The following is a 15,153-nucleotide window of genomic DNA, read 5'->3' on the forward strand; positions in this document are numbered from 1 at the left end:
AATACTTGCCCTAAATTGCCTGGCTAGTACTACTGCTTTTTTGAACAGCTGTTTATTTTGTGAGGATAACCCCTTTGGCCTAACTCTGTTGTAGAGCAAAGTACTACTCTTTATTCGTATGGCTAGCAGATTTGGAGCCTCATGAATTTGTTAGTATCATAACTGTATGCAGTAATTAAAACTAATAGGCTTTTTAATTTTACTGATTAAGAATATTGAATTGTCAAAATAAAAGTGAAGTGCAAGTGATGGACTAGACAGACCTGGATGTGGTTTCTAATGTCTTCTCAGTCATGCTGCTGTTGTACAAGATCATTCCATTTTAGTGGTGACCAGTTTTTGGAATGTAGAAAACAGCACACTGTATTTGTGCCCTTGAAGGTTAACAACGGTGCTTTTCACTGTTGTGCAAACAAAATGGGATCTATCATTAATACCAACATACATCACAAAACACATGCAGGGTCAGAACGAGAAGATTTTTCGAGTTTCCCAGTACATGGTATGTCAACATCTTCATTAAATTTAATAACTTGCAGCAGCGAATGCGATGAAAACTGCTAAGTGAAACACCCCGTCCCCTGTTCCAGCTTTTTCCTGAACTTTAGTCCTTGCCAGTGGAACAGAACTTTGCTTCAGATAGAGACTGTAATATAAATACATTCGCTTGCTTTGCCAGAGCTAGGCTGGGTACAAAACTGCTTGACTAAGTCCTGTTTCTGGGACTGTTGTTTAAGAACTGTAAATCCCTTCCCATTTCTGTACACTTTTTCAAAGTGGATAATGTATAATCAGGGGGTGTGTCTTCCATGCCACTTGACAGATGAAATCCTGAGTGGTGCAGAGGGCCTTTAGCAGGTTTGCTAAAGCAATTTCATGTACTACCAGAATAAGAGAGAATAGTGAAAAGCAAGGAGACTTTTCAACAAAAATGTCTTAGCTGGTGCCAATGAGGCAGGTTTGTTACAGTGATCCACTCAGCCCTAGAACCACACATCTCCCTCTTCCTTCCACCTTTCAGAAAAAAAGGCAAACACTCCATATGCTCAGATACACTACCCCTGATTTTAATTTTTCTTTTCAAATCCATATCATAGTTTGTGGCTGATTTGTTTATTTCTATTTGTGGGCACTGTTGCTCTTGATAAGGGATATTTTTCTAACCTTCCAATCAGGGCAGAGCATTCCTAAGGTTGTCCTCTTCGCCTTTGGTGCTGTTTCTCTCATTGTTGCTATTGTGGGTGCTGTTTCTCTCATTGTTGCTCTTGTGTCTTATCGGCTGCTGTTTGGGGAAGACCACAATGGTCAGAGTCCTCACAGCCTGGAAAACTTACGTTGGAACAGAATAGCCTGCTCATAGTTTGGAGTTTGTTTTTTTGTTGGGTTTTCTTTTGGTTTGTTTTGGGTTTTTTTTTGAGGGGGGGGGAGGGGGTTTGGACCCCACTCTTTTGAAGTCTGAGACCCTATTGTTTGACTGAGGAGGCAGCGAGCCTGTAGTAACTACAGGGAAAATTCGGGCAAGTCTTCAATACCTAATGGCTTTAATTGCAAGGTGAGTTGGAAGGGTAGCATCCATGTTAAGGATGCAAGGTGGTGATTTGCATGCTGCAAAACAGAAGGTGCCTCTGCTTTGGTAGTTGCAGGCAGGCTGCAAAGAGCTGTGTACTTGTTCTGCCTGTTTCCCTCCTTTTGTGCCCCATAGGGGTGATGTTGCATGCTTACTCTGAAGTATCAGATTAACTCATCTTCCTTGCAGGCTGCTTTTTCCCCTGGCTGTGTTCCTTCTTTCTCTAACCTAGAGCAAGTTTCTACTTTTCCCTCAGATGTCGCCTTTCTTTCTTTCCCACAGTGGCCGCATCGCCTGCCAATGCTTGTTAAAAATCCCTGGTACTTGCTGTTGTGTCCTACTTCTTGTGGTCAGCATTAAACTAATTACCAGATGTTGAATCAGATGGGAACTTTTCTCCAGCATCAGATTGGCAGGGACTGGTGGAAAAAGTGCAGGGTTTGTTCACCTCCAAGTTTACTGAACAAAACTCCTCACCATTTCAAGGACCTAGGGCACTGAGGATGACCTTGTTCTCTGCAGCTCTCTTCCGCTGGCATGTAGTTGTTTGAGGTTTGGCCTTTTCCTACAGCATGTTGAGAACAGTTTTTGGCTAGTGGAATGGAGGGAGATGTTTATTCTGTCGTTGGCTGTGCTCAGCGAGGTGTCAACTTGCTGTTCATTGTACTTTTTTCTGGTCCTGAGCTTTTTGTGCTGGAACTGAATGGGTAAAGGCAAAATTGAGACTCAACAGGATGGAGACAGGAACTCATGCAGTTGGGAGAAGTTTGCTGTCAGTCTTTATGGATTTGGCTGGCCTGCTGCAATGGGATTGGTGTGATACTGGAAGACTTGTCTAAGGTAGAAAGAAGACAGAGTTAAGTTGTTTAGGTGGATGAATTAATAAATGAAAGAAGAAACATCTTCTGGATTCCTTCTGGGCAAACAGAAGTGATGTGATTGCACCCACAGGGGAAAGAAAGAAAGAGGCATATCTATACTCTGGTTGGTTTTTTCCTGGGGTTTTTTTGCGAATTTTTTTTTTCTCTGATGTTTATGTTTAGGATAGGGGATGAAGTGGTAGGTGATGCTTTCTTAGCTGTCAAGTGCTACTGCTGTCCCTGGAATTTGTGATCACTATGTACAGTGTAAAAAGGATGCTATTGCTGTCAAAGTATGTGTGGTATAACTTGACCGGTGCTGTGCAAGAGAGCATTTCTGTAGGCTGTTGTTCCCACGTGTTAGTAGCCTTCTTGTGTAAGATAACTGATGCTCTCCCTGTCTCCTGAGACTTCAGTTACTTTCTATTGATCTAAATGCTGCTAGAGGGATTTGGTGCTTGACAGAGAGTAAAACTCCTTTGCTTATTTTAGCTCTGGTGAAGTGGACATATGTCATCACCATAGTTGATGGCCCAAAGTTTGATGTTTAAGTAGCTGGGTTTATTTCTTCTTTAAGGGACACTGTTGGTACATTTTGGTACCAGTCCTTGAAAATACTGCCTGAAGTGATCTGAGCTCAGAGCTGGTGATAGAGATGAGGCTTTTCTGTTGCTGGTAATAATGATAATAATGATGTCAAGGTGTATGCTGGAGGTCTCCAAAACAAATTTCAGGTTACTGAGCTCTATGATTAGGATGGATCCTCAGTACCCATATATTGTCACTGTAATTTTAGGGCCAGTTTTAAAGCAGGATGCAAAAATGTAGCACTTCATAAAGCTGTATTTCTTTCCCCTCTTTATTTCCAGCTTAGAGGCCAGTGAGCATTTAGGTGACAGCAGCATGTGTGTTTGTGGCTGTATGTTTTTATTAATACAAATACATAAAGGGTCAGAGTAATAAAGAAGGAAATGTGGAGTGCTCCTGAAAAATATCTGATGAATTGCCCTTAAAGGTGAGAAGGAAATAATGGAGCGTAACAGCATGAGGATGGTTCCGTTACCAATGCCCCCAAAAGTGGCTCAGTGGATTATTGTCTGAATGAAGAATCAATCAAAGTAGGAAATCTTTGTAAATTCAGAAGCAAACCTGTTATCATTAAGTCCTTTTGGCAGAACAGTTAAATGAGCATCTTGCTAGAGCTATTTCCAGATCTGTTTGTGTTCCTCTTTTCTGTAAGATGCTTCCATTTATGGGGTTTGAGTTTAGCTCACAGAATAAGGAATAGCTAGGCAACTTTGTATTCTATGCATTTTATGGAAATAGGTAAGCACATGGAGATCCCAATGTTTGACATGTTACAGAATTCTTGTTTCAAGTGCCATCCTGTATTTGGACAATAGAATTTCCTTGAATAACAAATTATAAGAATATAGGTTTAAAACTTGACAAACAGATCAAACTCTTCACCTGTTATAAGCCAGTGGCAGCAGATTCTCAGCCTGCAATATTCTTAAACGGAACACAGTGGATAAACACAGGTAAAACAACATGAATGCTGGAGGAAGGGGAACACAATGCACTCCCCATGCATCATCTCTGTGTTGTAAGTGAAAATGGCAATGGGCAAAGCAATTGGTGTGCTTAGAAAGCTGTAGTGGCTTGGCACTGATGTTGCAAAGGTTGCAAGTGGTGGAGCAGCTACTCAAAGAACCTAGTTTATGAGAGGGTTGTGTGCAGCCTAAAGGTGACTAGTAAGTGGCCAAGTCACCTAAAGAACTGCAGAAAAGTTAAACTGAGTTGAAGCCAGGAAGGAAGTTTTGTTGTGGGGAGGACAGGTGAAAAGAAGGGATAACTAGAAATTAAATGGCTTTATGATTAAGTGTTTTCTGACCACTCAAACTGATCCTTCCAAATCAAAGCATTAACAGAGCTGGGTAATGATTCAGGCAGTATTCATGACCATGTTGTGCCTGTCTTGAAAGCTAATGCTAATAGGAATCCCTGGTAGTATTGCGTACTCAAAAACAGAATGGTATGGGAAGCTCTTGGACTGATCCTTCTCTTCTGATGGAAGTAATAGGATGTAACTTATTTCATCAACTACCTTACTGCTTCCTAAGTCTTACGTAATTCCTGCTGATTTCCTTTGTATCATCTTATACAGACTATTTTTTTTTTTATAATTTATATATGTTATACATTCTTTCCTTGATCTCAACTATGAAATGCCAAGGTTCTTCAGCAGGCAGCAGTATGAGACTCTCTTTGTAAATTAATTCAGATGATAAAATTATTATTTTTTTCTTCTTAGATTAAATTTATGTCCCTTTGATATTAGCACAAGAAGCTGCATAGCATATATCCAGTTCTATTCAGAGATAGGTGTGCACATGACTTAAGGAGATTCAAAGTTACAAAGAAATAATATGGATATAGTTTCTCACCTGTTTTGAATAAATAAGATCGCATAGGCCATGTATCTTTATGGTTGCCCACTTATGAGCCTTAGATGTATGTATAATACCTTCCTCACAAAAGCTGGTCCAAAATGATGCAAAAAATGTCCTTTACAGATAATGCAGAAATAAATTCCTCCCAGCAAGGTTTTTGGGTTTTGGTGGCTTGGTTTTGGTTGTTTTGGATTTGCGTTTAGGGTTTTTTTGTGTGTGTGTAAATCCTTTAACTTGCAGTTCCTCTCTGGTTACTCTTTTCTTTTGTCTTTTGCATTGTGTGAACAAGGACACAACATTTGTTTCTGTAACTTCTTGTTCACAACATCCTAGCAATGTAGAAGTTCTTTAGTAGAATTCAGAATTTAGCTAGAGGAGTAGGTTCATATTCTGTTTTTAAACATGCAGTGAATAAAATTTGTGAAAAAAACCAAAAAAATGGTTCCCTAAGCTCCTTCATGAATGTTTTCTTGCATCCCTCTGAGTCTTAGTCTCTCTGTCTTCCCTTCTCCTCAGCTTAATTTATTGCCAGCTCATTTCACCCTCCCACATATTCTTCCTTCCAGGTCAGTGCTGCATGGCATAAAGTGAACAAATGTGTGTAGTCTTGACAATCTTTATATGACACCCTGCTTTGCCACCTTCCCACTTTTCAAGCTGTTGCCATTCATGACTGTATGCTATCTTACTGCTCAGTGAGCTGGTAATTTTGAGTCCAAATGAATTTTGGAAAGGATTGTGTTCCTAAATCTTGTAAATTCCACTCTTAGACTTATCTTATGCCTTTAAAAATAATAATTATTATTAGTTCAATCCCCTGTGCTTTTGACCATGTATTTTGTTTGTTCATGTTTTTTGGTATAGTATTGCGTCTTGATTTGGTTTCACAAATACATTTCTACCTGGAGGAAACCATTTGTCTGCTGCTTTTCTTTATTCTTTGGATTTTTTTTGTCATTCTTCACAGAAATCTTCTCTATATGAATGAATTCAGAGAAAATTAAAGAGCTTTCCAAATATTTTCCTTCTAGTCTCTTTAGGACTTTTTCTATAATGTTCTAGGCCTGTATTATTACTAATTCCCTTTTGCCCCCCAAAGCATTTTTAAGCACTTTTTGTTATTTATACGTTGTCTTCAGTTCTTTTCTTATCTCAGGAGCCAAACATCCCCTTCCCCAGTTTCATTTTGTCGTAAAAATGCTGATCTCTTGACTTTGGTTGATGTTTCTGTGTGGATGTATCAGGAAAGCTTGGTATCTTCGTTGTTGTCTCCTACTGTCTCCTTCTGGTCATTGAGCTATTGAATTATTAGTAGTTTGCAAATGCAATAAACTTGCTTTCCAGTGTGCTCAAATGGCTGCTTTTCCTGAACATTGTTTCTTCCTCCATCCCTACCCCTCATTGTACAGGCATATAAATACTTGTAGTAGATGAGTCTAGTTCTTTTAACCCTAAAAGGATGAAGGAAGAGTTTGATTTCTTTCCTTTAATAGGAACTTCTTCCTCTGGTTTCTCAACTGCTGCTCAGTCACTCTTACTTAGACATGTCCAGGTGTATTTCTGGTCTGTTGTTTGGTTTAGATGTCTTGTTTTTAGTGTGTGCATATGTTCATTGATAGCTCTGAAAATACCTATGAGGTACTAAAACACCATTTAGTTTTTGAGTAAATTTATGTGTCTGGATCAGAATATTTAGTTACTTTTTTCTTCTGAAAAGATCTCAAGTGTGGGTTTTTTTTAGGTATCTGAAACATGTTGTATGCTGCAGTGGATCCATGAAAACTCGGGTTTTCATTTTGTTTCTGTGGTAGGTTTTCATTGTATATTTTTCCCCAGGGTATGCAGATGTGTATCAAGCTGCATTTTCACAATTGCATTGCATTGCATTGCACTGTAGTAACTTCCAGTACCGTTGACAGACTCATTATGCCAGTCTTTGTATCTTACTCTGAATAAAAGTTTTCAGAGTGGCAGCATCACTTACTGGGCATTTAAGTGGTTTAGGTACTCTGGAAAGCTGTCTCTCTTCACCCCATGCAGAGACACAATGAAACTTAACTTAGTGTTATTACCAGCACACAGTAGTAATTTAGATACGGCTGTGTTGATGAGTCACCATGTGGACAATAATTTCTACTGCTTTCCTTTCAACTAGTCATTTCTGCACTTGGATATGAGAATGCTGTTGTATCCTGAGGGTAGATTCTGTAGTCTTTTAGATCCATAGGTGCTGGCAGGGATTACACTACTTGCTAGACTTGTTATTCTTCTTGTGCAGGTAGTCTGTAGGGTAGATGTGATATGTGAAATCTCAAAATTGGGATTTGCAGCATCACTGCTGTTCTTCCATTCTGACTACATCAATACTGATAATTTTTGACTCTTAACATGATTGTAGGTGTCCTTCCTTTTACGTCAGATTGTCCCATGCTGTTACTTTGCTTTTGGAGTGGTATGGTGAAGTCCTTCCATTCATTTTGGATAAGATTACTTTTAAAAATGGATCTCAGTGTTTTTGGTGTGGGCTTTTTTTTGTTTGATGTTTTAAAATCAGTCATAGCTAAGTATTCAGTTTTCTTTCCTTGCATTGCATATATGAACATACTTTATTTTCTTCTGCTGTGTCAAGGCTGTTCATAGAAAAAAATGCCTTTTTTTCCTTAACATGTGATCAGTACTTCCTGATGTTTAATTTTTCTTTATTGTCTTCCCCTTCATGTTTTCTCTTTGCATTTATGCTTTACATTATTTAATACAAATTCTCTTAACTCTTCCCTTTTCTTATTTTAATGTCTTCCTTCTGCTTTCTGACTTTGATGTAGGCTTCTAAGGCCATTTTACTTTTTTCAGACACGGATGGCTAGACCCTCTTCCCTGCTCCAGGTCAAAGCTGTTAACACTTTGCTGGAGTGCCCCCAACCGTTTGTGCTTGGGGTGCAGGAAAAAGTCTGAGGTGGAATTTGCATTGTTTACAGCTGGGACTGAATTATCGGTCAGTTCTGAGGGGAACGTTTTCTTGTCTTCCTCCTTCATTCTCTACTCTTAACATTCAGGCATCCTGTGTTGTTGCAGCAACACCACCAAAAGGTGTCCAGCAGCTTGAGACTTGTGTAAATGCTAAGGCTTGCACTTCGTCAACATCTTAAGTTAGCCCAGCACTGAAGTACATGCAGAGCTGTTTGGAACACCAGTCTGTTCTTCCAGCAGAACGGAGGTGGTGCCTGTGTAGAAGTGCTCTGCCAGTTTAAGGCAGTGCTTGATCCTTGACTGAGGGGATTTGCCTCCCTCCTCTCGTCCTTCTCTCAGGTACTGCTTTTGAAAAATAAATAAAAAAATCCAAACCCTTGACTCCATCATGTTTCTTATTTGCTGGCAGTTCATTATGTGCTGTGTGCTAAACTGCATGTTTGGAAGCAAACTCGAGTCAGTTGCTGTCTTTCCACTGCCTTCAGTGGTTTTGGAGTGGGCATCAAAAAGTGTGGTTCAGTCAAGCTGGTGGAAAGCCTCCCATCCCATGCCTTTAGTTGGCTTCAGACTCTGACCACAGTGTTCCTGATGGAGCTGGTTTGCACCTGTATGCTAGGGTAGTTGTCTGGCAAGCTGATTCTCAGAAACTTAACAGAAGCCCTATACATGTGTTAATCCTGGGTGGGTTTCTTCAGGAAGTGCTAAATCTTGCACTCCAGAAGGATTGCAAAATAATGAAAGCATTTGACAAGGGAAAAGGAGAAGAATACACAGGCAGAACTAGGGACATGCATGATAACATTGTTTATGTGTAAACTTTCCGTATAAGCTCTTTAGGTGGCTTTTTTTCTGTAAATATCATAACTATCTTAATTGTAACAGAGCAATACACTAAAAATTGCAAGGTGGCCAGCATGAATTCTGGTTGAAAGACAGTAAGAATTCAAATTTTTAAAGGTAGAATTTGCTTTTGGCTGTTCCTGATGACAAGGAAAGCTACTTTGTGTACTTTTTTTTCTGTGGGAATAGACATGTTCTTTTGCAGTTTTCATATACCAGATTCCACGGAAGTAGGTAAGTATCAGATTGGAAGTATGAAAGCTGGAATAATAGACACCAGATGACAAGGGAAGTGGAAACATCTGAAGTATAGTAGATCTTCCAAATACTAAGAAAACTTCCTTGTTCTGAAAATAATAATTTTTAAACCTGTAATGTTTTTAGCAATGGACGTCACTGAAACTTTTGCTAGGAACCTTGATGATGTGATGGAAATTTTTGATCCTTTCCTCCTGAGGAAGGGAGCAGTAAGCTATAAACTAGACTTCAGTCAGTACTCTACAAGTAGTTTGGCTAGTACACGTACAAAAAGGACACTTTCCAGTGTGATTAACTTTTTTCAGGCAGTCATATCCTTGTCAGGAAATTGTCTTAACTGTGTTTTAAGCTTTTAGAAGCATTGAACCCCGTAGCCCAGACACCAGGCTGCAGATATGCAAGTCAGCAGATCTGCTCTGAACTATGCATTGTTCTGGGCCTCAAGGTCTGGTTCCAAAACAGGGTGAGTGCACAATTGCTGCTTTTGAGGGAGAAGAGACTTGTGCAGAGGTTTGCAGCTCCTCAGGCCTGGCCTGTGCCAAAGTAAATGAAGTGAGGAGTCTGTTTCAAACACAAGGAGAAGAAAGCCTTGACATTTGAACAGGTGGAGCTCACTGTGAGCACTCATGGTGAGCAAACCTGCTGTAGAAGTGGTGGAAACAAGAGATGATAAATGCTGCATTGTAATCCAGCCTCAGTTCATGAGGCTTGGGTAGGAAAAACAAAAAGTATTTCATTCAATTTACCAGTATCTTTTATGTCTCTGCCTTTGCCTTTACTGTACACCTGGTATTGAAGCCAGGGGAGCCTGGAGACATTTATCTCCTGCTTGTGTTTTGGGTTTTTTTGATGTTGTTAGTTTGTTTTTCATTTCTCTGGCATGTATAACCCCCTTCTGTGGTAGTGAGAAAAGAAAGCAGGCCTTTTACTCTTTTGGAGACAGGTGGAGAAGTCCCCACACTGAATGCTGTATTAGGCCTGTTTGCCTTTTGTTTCTACATACTAATTGGTTAGAATGCATGGTGCTAAGTTCCCACAAGTATGTCTGTTGGAGAATTCCTACATATCTAGCTTCGGGAAATTAAGCTTTGGAAAATGAAGTACCCATCAAAGCAGGAGGTAGCTGGTACAGTTTGTATCCCAACTTCCCTCCCCCCTAGCTTTTTTCCCCCTTCTTCCAGAAAGCTTAAGAAAAGAGGCTTTTGTCTTCTTTTCAGGAAAGTTACACTGAAATTCATCTGTGCTTTATTCATCCGCTTTCATTTGTGCCATTCATGGGCAGCTGTGGGTTATATAGGACAAAGCAGATGAATTCCTAACCTCCACATTCAAGCAATGTGCTGGGAAAGGTTGAACACCACCCTCCCCCTCTTGTGTTTTTTTGGGTCCAACTAAAGTATTATAGCTTTCAGTTTCAGTACTGAGACATCTCCGGGCTGTGTTTCTCCACATACCATTAAAATGGTGTCACAGAGTTCTGCTGGGTTGTAGAAGGGATACATCTATACAGACATATCTATACAAAGAGGTCTCTTTCTCAGTGCAGCAAACTTGCAACTTCTAAGGAAATGTGGTTTAGAAGTTTGCTTTAGTGGAATTTATCATTAAATACCTTTTTTTCTAATGATGACTTAATTTCAAATATCATCTGCTGAGGGAACTTGGAATTACCTTTTGTGAAGACTGCTTCAAATGTGACAAAGTTACATTGCATCATTTCGCTGAAGTGAACTTCTGATGTGTGTTTCTTCATTGAATAAGAAGGGAAGGGTATCCATTTATTTTCCCTTTCATATTTCCACCCCCCACCCCCACTTTTAGATAGGCTATTTACATGTATCCTGTGCCAGATCTTCATCTGGTGTAAACTGGCATAAGACATTTGAGAGGATCTGATCTGGTTTATGCACCAAACACATAAACACTTGGCAGTATGATTCATGTGTTTACCTTCACAAATTACGTGTCTTAAAACCAGACTTCTTTTTAGACTAATTTTAACTCAAATCATAGAATCATAGAAATCTGTCACCTCTTTCCTACCTAAATCAGATCTAAAAAGCAGAATTTATATTGATCACCTTTTAAATTGTAGAATACATATTAGATTAGTTTAGATTAGATTAAGAAGTGCTACACCTGTTTTTCTTAATCCCTTCAGAAAGCTGTCGGCGGATTTCATAACCAACATCTCGATCAACTCCCTTTAAGAGCCAATAGCTTCTGGAGCATGCCTCAAACCTTTTCAGATCTGTTTATGCACCTGGAATAACAACTTCTCCCTGTTTCTCTACAGACTCTTCATACTCTGAGCCTCCTGATGTTCAGCAGCAGTTGAACCACTACCAGTCTGCAGCTTTGGCCAGGAACAACAACAACATCAGCCCAGTCCCACTTTCTGGGAGTGCTGCAGGAATGGAAAAAATGGAAGCCATCCTTAACTGTGAATTTTGTGAATTCTCCTCGGGTTACATACAGAGCATTCGGCGCCACTACCGTGACAAGCACGGAGGAAAAAAACTCTTCAAGTGCAAAGATTGTTCCTTTTATACAGGCTTTAAGTAAGTACTGTGCAAAACAGATAAACTGAACTCATAAGGGGGTTTTTAGCACTTGAAAAGACTTCTGAGATCTTTGAGAGCTGGCTGTAGCTAACAGAAACATGGCCACTGCTGACCAGGGAGTGGAACATAGGAAATGCCATGCCAGATCACAGCAGCATCCATGTAATCCATTTTCCTCTCTCCCACAACAGCCGGTACCATCTGCTGCAGACGAAAGCACCGTAAGTCCTTGCAGCAGGTTTTAGAATCAGAATTGTTTAGGTTAGGAAAGACCTTTAAGATCATAGAGTCCAACTGCTAATCTAGCACCACCATTAAACCATGTCACTAAGTGCCACATCCACACATCTTTTAAATACCTCTAGGGATGGTGCCTCAACCACTTCCCTGGGCAACCTCTTCCAATGCTTGACAAGCGTTTTGGTGAAGACCTTTTTCCTAATATCCAATCTAAACCTCCCTTGGCACAAGTTGAGGCCATTTCCTCTTGTCCCATCGCTTGTAACTTGGGAGAAAAGACTGACACCCACCTTGCTACAGCCTCCTTTCAGGTAGTTGTATAGAGGAATAAGGTCTCCCCTGAGCCTCCTTTTCTCCAGGCTAAACAACCCCAGATCCTTCAGCAGCTTCTCATAAGACTTGTTCTCTAGACCCTTCACCAGCTTCGTTGCCCTTCTCTAGACACACTCCAGCACCTCAATGTCTGTCTTGTAGTGAGGGGCCCAAAAGTGAACAGTATTTGAGGTGCAGCCTCACCAGTGCTGACTATAGGGGGACAATAATTTTGCCAGCCTTATTGGCCAGACTGTTTCTGGTACAAGCCAGGATGCTATTGGCCTTCTTGGCCACCTGGGCACACTGCTGGCTCATGTTCAGCTGGGTGTTAGCCAGCACCCCCAGGTCCTTTCCCACCGGGCACTTTCCAGCCACTGTTCCCCGAGCCTGTAGTATTGCGTGGGTTGTTGTGACCCAAGTGCAGGACCCAGCATTTAAGCCTTGTTGAACCTCATAAAATTGGTCTTGACCCATTGATCCAGCCTGTACAGATCCCTCTGCAGATCCTTCCTAGCCTCAGGCAGATCAGCACTGCCACCCAATTTGTTGTCATCTGCAAACTTAATGATGGTACACTCAATCACCTCGTCTAGATCATTGATAAAGGTACCAACAGAACCAACAACCAACCGGATTTAACTCCATTCACCACCACTTGTTGGGCTTGGCCATCGAGCCAGTTTTTTACCCAGCAGAGAGTACACCCATCTGAGCCATGAGCAGCCAGTTTCTCCAGGAGAATGCGTGGGAAATGGTGTGAAAGGCTTTACTAAAGTCCAGGTACACAACATCCACAGCCTTTCCCTCAGCCACTAAGTGGGTTAGTCAAGTAGGACCTATCTTGATAAAGTCATGCTGACTGGGCCTGATCACCTGGTTGTACTGTATGTGCTCTGTGTTGGCACTCAGGATGATCTGCTCCATAACCTTCCCCAGCACCAAGGTCAGGCTGTGACAAGCTTGCAGTTCCCCAGATCCTCTTTCCTGCCCTTTTTGTAGATGGGTGTCACATTTGCTAACCTCCCCTTCTTCTTTGGGACCTCCCCAGTTAGCCATGACTGCTGATAAATGGTGGAAAGTGGCATGATGAGCACTTCTGCCAGATTGCACACCTGGGTGGATCCCATGTGGCCCTATAGACTGGTGTCTGTGTCCAAAGGTCATGACTGTTTCCCCTTGCATTATGGGGGCTTCATTCTGCTCCTTGTCCTTGTCCTCCAGCTCAGGGGGCTGGGTACCCCAGCAACAAATGGTCTTACTATTGAAGACTGAAACAAAGAAAGCATTAGATACCCCAGCCTTTTCCTCATCCTTTGTCACTATGTTTTTCCATGTTTCATCCAGCGAAGGATGGAGATTCTTCTTAGTTCTACTTTTGTTGCTGATGCATTTATAGAAATGTTCTTTATTGTGTTTTGCAGCAGCAGCCAGATTAAGTTGGGCTTTGGCCCTTCTAATTTTCTCCCTGCATAACCTCATGACACCCTTGTAGTCCTCCTGAGTGGCCTGCCCCCTTCTTCCAAAGCTCATAGTCTCTCCTTTTTTCCCCTGAGTTCCAGCCAAAGCTCCCTGCTCAGCCAGGTTCCAGCCATCACATCACCCCCAACTCCTTCTGTGTTTGCCAAGAACAATAGGTCCAGCAGGACGGGACGTCAGTTTACTTGCCAGAGGAAACAGTACAGGTAGTAGCTTTCCTCAGCATAGGCAATTAGAGGGTTCTCCTTATCGCCAAGTCTGAAAATGTTCTCTACAAAAATAAGGTAATTTCTTGGTATAACCAGCATGAAGCATGGGACAATCAAGTGTCCTAGGGTGACAGGAGAATCTCTATCACCTTGCTGTAGGAAACCTCTCTCATGTAATTTTATTTCTCCCACCGTCTATCTAGCTGAAATTGAAAGTATTCTTTAGCATCCCTGATAACATATAGAGGCACCTCAGAAAATCCAATTAGATGTGCAAAATTTAAAAATTTGGTGCTGTGTTTGTTTGTTTGTGTGTATGTGTGCTTTTAGCTACTGTTCCATAAGGAAAAAAAGAGCCTGTGCACCTGTGCTATTCATCATTTCTTCCTGATATGCTGGCCCCTCAAGCATAACTCCCTCATCTGACATTTGATGTCTCAGACTTAAGTTCTTAGGAGACTGATGACTGTAAACAGTATGACTGGATAAAGGAGAGTTTTGTTGAAGAAAAATGTGGAGTACAAACCTGAGAGAATCCACAAAAAAGCAACTTCTAGTTACATGTGTCTAACCTCTTGCTTGAGCCCCTAGCTGCCTCTGTGGTAAAATTTGCTGCTTTTGCTTTATATCCTGATTGCTATCTGTCTGTAAGATTACCAGAAATTGCCAGGTCCGTTCAATATGTTCATATCTTGCAAGTGCCATTTTCTTCCACCTGGATGAAATGAAATCATCTTAAATCAAGCAGCATTTAAACACATTCATAGTTGCATAAGGGAGTAGTGTTCTTTCATGTGGTGTCTCATTCAGGGATTAAGTCTTGCTTCTTTTAGAAGCACAGCATGTTTTCTGTCTTTAAAAGAAAAAGGAGGGCGGAGGGAGGGGGGCAAAAACCCCCATACCAATCCCCCCTTCAATTCAGAAACTTAAACCTGTGAAAACTCTCACTGAAGTTGACAGAAATACACCTGTAGAATTCAGTGATCACTGGATTGGGCCTGTATCCAGTTGTGTTAGTAAGTTGCTTTGTGTTCAAGCTAACAGTCTTGAAGACTTCAGAGGCTTCTGAGTTTAGGTCAATGTGGCAAGCTCCTTAGCTTTACCACTGCTTTAGGAAGAAAATAACCAAATGCCCCAAGTTTAGAGACATTTCTCATTTCAGTAGCTGAGCTTGTGGTTTCATAGGTGTACAGTTAATTTCCTCTGTATGCATGTCTCTTGCAATGTTTGAGTATGTAGCCAATGTAATGCCAGCATGATTTTTTTTTGTTGAAAAGTGCTGTGGAGTATTCGCTTATTCCTCCACATTAATAAATAGAGTATTCTTAGGCATGGGTTTTCAGATCTTGATAGCTGACACTTTAAAACTTAACTGCTTGGTGCCAAACTCACTGTGAACAGAAG

The 15,153-nt window shown here is 41.0% G+C and overlaps 1 protein-coding gene across 6 annotated transcripts in view; it reads left to right on the forward strand.

The window, feature by feature from the left end:
• The window catches only part of ZNF462 (zinc finger protein 462), a 93,999-nt gene that overhangs the window by 60,931 nt on the left and 17,915 nt on the right, over positions 1-15,153 (forward strand). For 4 of the 6 annotated variants that reach the window (XM_056324183.1, XM_056324177.1, XM_056324181.1 and 1 more), the window contains one exon: positions 11,242-11,506. In XM_056324183.1, coding sequence (XP_056180158.1) covers positions 11,242-11,506 — 265 coding nt within the window. Of the gene's footprint in view, positions 1-11,241; positions 11,507-13,617; positions 13,747-15,153 lie in introns of all 6 variants that reach the window. The other 2 variants (XM_056324180.1, XM_056324176.1) reach the window with 1 other exon arrangement.

This window comes from Falco biarmicus, chromosome Z, assembly GCF_023638135.1.
Source record: "Falco biarmicus isolate bFalBia1 chromosome Z, bFalBia1.pri, whole genome shotgun sequence".
NCBI classification, from domain to species: Eukaryota; Metazoa; Chordata; class Aves; order Falconiformes; family Falconidae; genus Falco; species Falco biarmicus.